Source organism: Microtus ochrogaster, unplaced genomic scaffold, assembly GCF_000317375.1.
Source record: "Microtus ochrogaster isolate Prairie Vole_2 unplaced genomic scaffold, MicOch1.0 UNK4, whole genome shotgun sequence".
Lineage (NCBI taxonomy): Eukaryota > Metazoa > Chordata > Mammalia > Rodentia > Cricetidae > Microtus > Microtus ochrogaster.
This window is the reverse complement of record NW_004949102.1, coordinates 8,124,224-8,133,166: the sequence shown is the minus strand read 5'-3', so window position 1 is coordinate 8,133,166 and position 8,943 is coordinate 8,124,224. Positions and strand designations below refer to the sequence as shown.

Here is an 8,943-nt window from a genome sequence, read left to right as displayed (position 1 = left end):
CTTGTAGACCAGGCTGGTCTCGAACTCACAGAGATCTGCCTGCCTCTGCCTCCCAAGTGCTGGGATTAAAGGCGTGCGCCACCACCGCCCGGCTAGTTTTTTATTTGTTTGTTTTTCCGAGACAGGATTTCTCTGAGTAGCAGTCTTGGCTATCCTGGAACTCATTTTGTAGACCAGGCTGGCCTTGAATTCACAGGTATCAGCGCCTCTCTGACTCCTGGGTGCTGAGATTAAAGGTGTGTGCCACCACCTCTTGGTCTGTTTATTTCTTAATAAGGGTCGGTCTGTTTATTTCTTAATAAGGGTCAATTATCAACAAATTTTAATCACTCTCGGCATCTTAATGCTGTTTACCCAGTTTAAAGTTCTTCATTTTTTATTTTTGTTTAATTTTTTATTCTATACTTTAAGCATTTACTTTATTTTAAATCATGCATATGTGTGCCTGTCTATGCATGCGCATCTGCACATGTACACAAGGTGCCCCAGCAGCTCAAAAGAAGGTGTCAGATCCCCTGGAGGTTACAGGTAGTTGTAAGACATTGGGCATGGGGCTCGAAACTGAACGTGGATCCTCTGCAACAGTAGCACATGCTCTTAACTGTTCAGCCATTTCCAGGCTCTGTTTTATAGTTTTTAATGTCTAAAAAATGGTTATAAAAACTTTTGACAAATGGTGATTTTCATAAAAATTTGGACATCGATTTGAAAGACTAGTGGGTGTAATGGCACATGCCTTTAATTTCAGCACTCAGGAGGCTAAGGCAAATTCTTTGAGTTTGCTGGTCTTCACAGTGAGTTTCAGGACAGTTAGGGCTACAAAATGAGAACCTGTCTCAAAAAACCACAAATAAACAAAAAACCCTAACTGATTTAAAAACTGGAAAACTATTTATCTACTCTTTCAGGTTACATAATTCCTAAAGCCCAATAAACAGTAGATGGCCTAATTTTCTTTTTCTACATTTTATAAATTATACTTTATCGAACTAGAGGATCCCCTGTTACTTGGTACCTAATGCATAACTTAATATTTGTTCAGGGCATAAAGTCTTCTGGGCTTTTACATCTCAGGCTTTGCAATATTAAGCCAAATCCTGATTTCTCCTGGTGGGAGCTGATGTACCTTCAGGAAAGCCAATCTCCCTGCACTGCTGCTGCTGCTCAGCACGTGTCTAATGTGCTCTCCTCCCTGCAGATCCTTGTGAGGAGGTCACTGAAAGTATGTTTTTGCCCTGTCAATTATTTGGTCCAGAAAGGAGGCCAAGACACTGAGATCTTCAATTTTTTTGTCTTGTTTTTCAAGACAGGGTTTCTCTGTGTAGCCCTGACTGTCCTGGAACTCACTATTTGGACCAGGTTGGCCTTGAACTCACAGAGATCAGCCTGCCTCTATCTCCTGAATACTGGGATTAAAGGCATGCGCCAGCAACTCCTGGCCCTAGTAATTTCTAAAAGTGTTCATATTTAAAGGGCAGTTTGGTCAGATCTTGAAAATCTGGTTCACACTATCTTTCCTTGAACACCTTTTAGCATGCTGCTCTCTTGTCTCCTGGCACTCGCTGCAGTCACACAAAGGTGAATGTGGTCATAGGGTGGCACCATGGTGGCACTACTGACAGATGCTGTAGACTTTCAGCGGTGTGGCCTCTGGAAGATCATTAGACCATTAAGACTGTGAATGCAAAGACTGTGAGACTCAGCCTGCCCTTCTCTTCTGTGCACCTGTTCACATAAGTAGTCTGGTTCTGACACATGACTGTACTAATGTGTGCCCTTACCATAATCTCAAAGCAATAGTGCCACCTGACCTTAGACTCTTTACAACTATGAACCAAAATACAATTTTCTTTTTCTTTATTTTTGTTTTGTTTTTGTTGTGTGTGCTTATTTTTCGAGACAGGGTTTTTCTGTAGCTTTGGAGTCTATCCTGGAACTAGCTTCTGTAGACCAGGTTGACCTTGAACTCACAAAGATGATGTGGGAGTGTCACAGCCCCTCCGCTCCTATTACAACACAAAGATCCGCCTGAGTCTGCCTCCCAAGTGCTGGGATTAAAAAGACGTACACCACCACCTCCCGGCTGGTCTTTTCTCTTTATAAGTGCCTCAGATATTTTATCACAGTGATAGAAAGCCAAAACAACAGCAAAAGTAGATATACAAACAGTCTCCTTTTAGTTCTAAGTGGATTAATAACTCTGTCTGACTAAAAATAATGTTTTAAATTTAGTTTTATTCATATGCTTTAGAGGTAGCTGGCTGGCAAGCTTGAGCCACAAGCCCATTCACCCACTGAGCTATTTCATCAGCCCTCATTTCTTTCCTAAGTTAGTTTCTTTCACCTACTCTTATCATTTAGTGATCACGTCTGTATTGTTCAATTTATACTTTATAGTTCTCTTCAGTGTCAAGCTTCAGTATATCGTTAAACTGTTAGAATGCTGAAAAGCAATTCTTATCCACTTTTGTATGAAGGAAAGTACTTTCCCCTCTACTATTTCCTTTAAAGTAGTTTTCTAAAGACCTGGTGTTGGCTGGTTACTGTTTATAATTTTTCACATATAAGTGAGTTGGTTTTCCTTGGCCCCAATAGTTTGCAGAGTTCTATGGAGAGGGACAGTAGTGTTTAGGGGCCCTGGTGCAGCTGAACAGAGGTGTGTTTCTGTAAAGCCATGTCTTGTCTAATTTTAAGATCTCATCTGGTTTACCGAAGGTCTATCCCAAGGTGTCTTTTTAAAATTACAGTTGTCTATTTTGATTCTGTATGCACATGCTTATATACCTGGATGTGGGCATGCATGTTCCAGTGTGCATATAGATGTCAGAGAATAACTTGCAGGAGTCAGTTATTTCCTTTCATGCTGTGGATGCTAGAGACCAAACTTGGCAACAAGCACCTTTACCCAACAAACCATCTCACTGACTGGTTCTCAAGATTTGAATTTCCCTAGCTCACTGACTACTGCAAAGGAAGCTAGTGTCCCCACCTATCAAAGTATGTTTTCTTTTTAGAACACACTGCTCTCTTAAACCTGTTGGGCTTTCTGACACTGCTACAGGTTAATGCTCTGCCTCCCCTGTTACTGCTCTGTTCTTGCCACTTAGGATTCTGCTGTACCACTGCAGGATTTCCCCCCATATCTCAAGTGTCGTCACTACACAGTATGGGCTTTAGCACATGTACCAGGTTTTTCTGTTTTTTAAAATTAAACTTAGGGGTATTACGACCTTTCTCTGGCTCCCAGTTTTTCTGGACATGTGAATTACATATGGCTTTTAAAAACCTTTCTGTTGGAATTCTTGCTGTTCTTGAAAACTAAGCAAAACAACAACATGGGAAGTCTGAGAGCTAACCTGCCATGTTCACTAGAAATTCAGGTCTTTTAATTTCAATTCCTTTAAGGTTAATATTCAAAATGGAAAAAATAATTTTTTTTCCCCAGACAAGGTTTCTCTGTGGTTTTGGAGCCTGTCCTGGAACTAGCTCTTGTAGACCAGGCTGGTCTCAAACTCACAGAGATCCGCCTGCCTCTGCCTCCCGAGTGCTGGGATTAAAAGCGTGCGCCACCACCGCCCGGCTGGAAAAAATAATTTTTAAATGTGTCTTTATCTTACCCTCATTCTTCTACATTTTGAATGTTAAGTATGAAACCCTAAAACATCATGGCACTACAAATAATGTTTGGAGTGTCATGAACACAAGTTAATAAGTTCTAACTTGCAGCTTTATTTACATGAAATCAAATGTACACTGGAGGCTTAGACAGGTGCTGCCTGCTCAGCATCATAAAAGTATAATTGTTTGGCTGACTTAGGACCAAATTCTGATTTCTCCATCTCCCTGGTTCTCTTATACCAAGTGACCAGTTGAAAACTTAGCATTATTTATTTAATAGTAGCATAATAATCCAAGGAGCATCCTTTTTCTCAAACTCAAGACAAACAGATGCTATACACAACTGTAAGCTATGGCCAGACTATGCCATAGCTCTCCTATTTTCAAACCCATACAAGTAATTTTTTGCAAAATTCAGTATTTTTTGGTAAAATATTAACATTTTTGATCAAAACAATAAACTGTTCCCTAACAATATCATGTGCTGGCATTCTGTTCTTAGATGATCAGAATCAGCCTAACTTCTTGAACTTCTTTTTCCCAGAACAACACAGGATGCCAGGAAGAATGGCTTTGGAAACTCAGCCATAAAGACCCTGTACAAGTTCCAAACTCAACCACAGGATCCTAACATTTTTATTTTTCACCTACAGTACTTGATGGATATAGTTCATCATTCTTTTATACCAGTCATGTATTAACAAAAACATGAAAATAGGATCATTTCAAAGCAAAGCAAAACATTCTATAAAGAAACAATACGTAAAGGCCTGGGTCTCAGCTGCAATGTAAGACTTTAGGCCAAAGCTGGAAAGCAGCACAGCTCTATCACAATGCCAGCTGATAAAGTGAAACAGATCTTATCTCTCCCACAGGCTGAAAACTGTTGTAAACAGGTCAAATGAATAAAACTTTCTATGTGAACAACAAAGCAGTTACTGTTGTCTTTGACTATGATAGGGATGATGAAGAAACAATTGTCTTGTCCATAATACCATTACATGCTGAGTTTCAACTTAATCTAGAATGTATCAAATTTTACATAGCTTCGTATTAAATTTCTGATTACAAATAAGACAAAGTATATTTTAGTCTAACTCTAGATTTTAAACTTATTAGCAAATGATTTTAAATTTCAGGGAAACAGAATAAAAAATATTAACAGGGTAAATTGTAACTGTTATAGTTTATATATATTTTAAACCTCTAAACTTGTTTTTCCTAATATTGCTTCATCTATTTGCTATATACTAAAGTTTTAAATAGGTTAACAATTCTATAACTATTAACAGCTTAATATTTATCCTATACCAAAAATAAAAAATGTAATAATAACCTTACACTTCCTGAAATAATTATCTTTTTACCGACCAATAGTGTCATCAGTTAGCTAACACCATAAAAACTCTAAAGTAGACTTCTAAGAGCAAAAATTACTCAACACTAGTTAATTCTACCATCATTTAACTGCATCCAACCTGATGGTCAAACACCAGTTTTGGTCCACCATCAGCAGCAGTGTCTTCACTTAGCAACATCCAGGTATTGGTGTCAATGTCATAACGGTAGAAGTCACTTTTCAGAGACTTGCTGTTCCTCACAGAGGAATCCAAGTAACGGCCCAACGTGTAGATTTGCCTCCGTTGAATGTCAATGCACATTTTATGACACGACCTGGCACTGGGACCATTCTGGAGAAAGAAGGGTGGAAAGAAAAAGGAGTGTCAAAAGCAAAGAGCAGAAATGTTCTCTTCTGTTATATTTCATTAAAACTCATAAGCAATTGATGTGGGTCTATCATTAAACTTATAATAAATCTCTAAAGAAAAGCAAAAGAAGCAGTAGGAGACACAAACTTTACCCTAGACATGCTTTAAATCTGCCAGGAAAAAAATATGAACTATTTTATACTCTCTGGCACTTGTTATAACATCATATACATATCCTTGTATGATCCACTGTATCATATACATATACATGAACACAGTCCAATTCCCTATCAAAAATCTTCTTTAAGGCGTACTGGATCTTTAAAAGTATTGTGAACAAAAAAAAAAAGAAGTTTAAAGAATGTACATGTATGGTCTATGTATGTATAAGGTGTGTGCACGTGTGTGTAGGCCTGAGGCTAACATCACCTGCCTTGGTTTGACTGTTATTCACCAAATGACTATAGCTTGTTTCAAGCTGATATAAAACTTGCCAGCACATTTTCTCAGTTAAGATCTCCTCTTGCCAAATGTCTACGTTTATGTCAAGTTGACAAAAGCCAACCTATACACTTGCTAAATCCTGTTTACATTATTGTGGATAGATGTGTTCACTGAATCCTTATAAAAACTCTATATATAAGGAACTCATTATCACTACTTCACAGTCTAAACTACTTGTCTAGAGTTAGAAAACGAAGAAGTGATAATGACATCTAAGCCCCACTGTAACCAGATTTTAAAACACTATAAAAACCCTGTTCTTTTCACTTCAACAGGCAATTGGTTTTTTTCTTCAGAAGAGAGAAATAAGCAAAAATCTAACTGCTAATAAAATTTATATGCTCATGACTGAGATGACGAGAAATAGGAAGCCTGCTGAACGGCTACCAGGAGACTGGGTGTAATCTGCAGGAAATAAAAAAAAACCACTATAAGGTCCTGGAGCAAAACAGAACACAAAATAGCAATATCATACAGGGAGCAACATAATACAAATAATTTGATTAATTGTGGGAATATTACACAGGAAAAAGGCTTCACATTAGTAATAGCAATAAAGAAAATAAGCTGAGTGTAATCTGTGCTTTCATATTCACACAAATTATTCTAATACTTAAGTTTTAAGGTTTTTTTTAATAAGATTTCATAGATAAGGTAGAAATATTATTTATGGAAAGGTTTATTCCATTATTAGGTAATCTCAAAAAAACGATGGAGTTATATACAGTAAGCCTATGCCATATTCCCATTAGTATGAAATTTAATTTTTAAATTAGAGACAGCACCTCTTGCTTCAGTCAAAGCACTAATACCATTAAAATGACAAGTAAATTATACCCTAGAGAGAACAAAAATTAAAAATGAAGATAACAGATAATAGAAAACGAGAACTAGAATATGTTAATTTTTTTCAAAGGAAGAGAAAATTCGACGAACATCAAAAATAAACCCAGAGATATCACTGAAGAATAACAGGAATTACAAGGAAAATAATGTTTATTAAGAAAAACATGTATAATTTGACAACAGTTAAAAGTGTACATAAAATTTGGCAAATAAAATATGCAGATAAAATGGCCACAGTCTTTAAGAAAATATAACCTATCAAATGTTATGAGACGTGACACAAAAATGCAAAGTCCTTCCATCTAAAAAGTGAATTTATCATTCAAAATCTCCCTATAACAACAGACTCAGATATCTGTCTTGGTAAATTTTTATCAAGCATCCATATAAAAAATATTACTAATTTTATTTATAGTTGTGAGCCCAGCCTTTAACGGCTGAGCCATCTCTCCAGCCCAAAATATTACTAATTTTAGACAAAAATTTCAGAACTCATAAAGAAAAACTCCAATTTGAACTTTGTTCTATTTCACTTCTAATAGCAATACAGAAGGAAGTTCTGACATGGTTCAATACATGTTCATGATAAAAAAAAAAATCAAAGCAAAGCAGGAATAGAAAAAAATGCTTCAATCTGATAGAAGATGACGACAACACGAAGCTACATTAGTGAGATTCTGTCTCATAAAACAACAACAAATATCCAAATAGTACATTTATTCAATAGTAATATATAAATGTTCTACATCTAAGTTCTGAGTCAAGAATGTTTATTCTCACCAACTCTATTTACCAGTGCTCCGCCGGGTCAACTTGGTGAAATGGAAAGACATTAGAAAACAACAGAGGTCATGAGGAAACGAAGAGAAGGAGTAAATGAGTTCTCCAGTCACACACATCCACTATAGTAAGTGGATTTAGTAAAATGGCATAGCACAAATGAATGCCTCTCTCTGGGGTTTTCAGACAGTCTATAAGGTCAAAGTTCTTTCCAAGAAAATACTTAAACATTTGTCTCTTCATTCTCAAAGTTCCCAGGGGCCACATGACTTTCTGACACTAAAAGTCTGAACGCAGAACTAGATGTGACTCAACTATTTCCACTACTTTCTATTACATCAAACACCGTGACTTTAAAAGTATAAAACAAGGCCATTTTATGTAGAATGGTTGTTTCAAAAAGCATTGAGTGTAGTTTTTGGAGTTCTAAGTTCATACAGAGGTTTTTTTTCTCATGGTCTATATTAGAACAATTATAACTAATCAAAGTATCTTATTCAGTTGGGCATAGTAGCATATGCCATTAATCCCAGCACTGAAGGAAGCAGATGCAAGCAGATTTCTTTGAGTTTGAGGCCAGATGGGTCTACATAGTGAGTTCCAGGACAGCCACAGCTACATTAGTGAGACCCTGTCTCAGAAAAGAACAACAAATATTCATTCAAATAGTATACTTATTCAGAAATTATGATTAAGAAAGACATTTTCTCAAAGTAAGAGAAGCATATGAAAACTGAAGTAAAATGGAAAAAAAATCTGTTGCCAATGATATAATAATACACCTTTTAAAGAAATAATCAGAATTGTGGAAAACTGCCATTGATCTTGACATCTTCTCAATGTTCAAAGACCTTTCTATGGAAACTGATCATGATGTGAACAAATATATTTTGGGATAGCATATAATAAAATATGCCAACATTTATTTAGAAGTGACTCAATATTTTTCAAATAACCAAAACGTAAGTGAAAAAGCATATACAGGCTTTAAAAAATCCATTCAATGAACAAACAGGCCAATGAATTTTAGTACAGCAGGTACAAAGAACATGTAATATGGTCCACATGACAAGCTACCATAAAAAAAACATGGCTATTTGGGACATGAGCTCAAATAAAGCAATACACAGCTGTCTGGAATTGGTGCTAAAGATCTATCCTCTTGCCCTAGGTACATCTATAAGTGGTCCAATTTTCTTCATTTTTTTCATGTAAAACATGTCCTAAGAGAGTAAATATATAAATAAGAATCTAGCTGTCCTTGACTAACCCAGTCATTAAATGTATCTCTAAAAATCTAAAAAAATGCTTTTTTTAAAAACAGTTATCTTAACAAAAATATGTAAAACTGTTTTTGTAAATTGATAGATATTAAAAAATATTTCTAGCCGGGCGATGGTGGCGCACACCTTTAATCACAGCACTCGGGAGGCAGAGGCAGGCGGATCTCTGTGAGTTCGAGACCAGCCTGGTCTACAGAGCTAGT

The 8,943-nt window shown here is 36.4% G+C and overlaps 1 protein-coding gene across 3 annotated transcripts in view; it reads right to left on the bottom strand.

Moving 5' to 3' along the window:
* Positions 1-8,943, bottom strand: part of Mkln1 (muskelin 1) — a 121,235-nt gene that overhangs the window by 34,287 nt on the left and 78,005 nt on the right. For all 3 annotated transcript variants that reach the window (XM_005365794.3, XM_026788555.1, XM_026788556.1), the window contains one exon: positions 5,097-5,309. In XM_005365794.3, the coding sequence (XP_005365851.1) occupies positions 5,097-5,309 (213 nt within the window). The remainder of the gene's footprint in view (positions 1-5,096; positions 5,310-8,943) is intronic.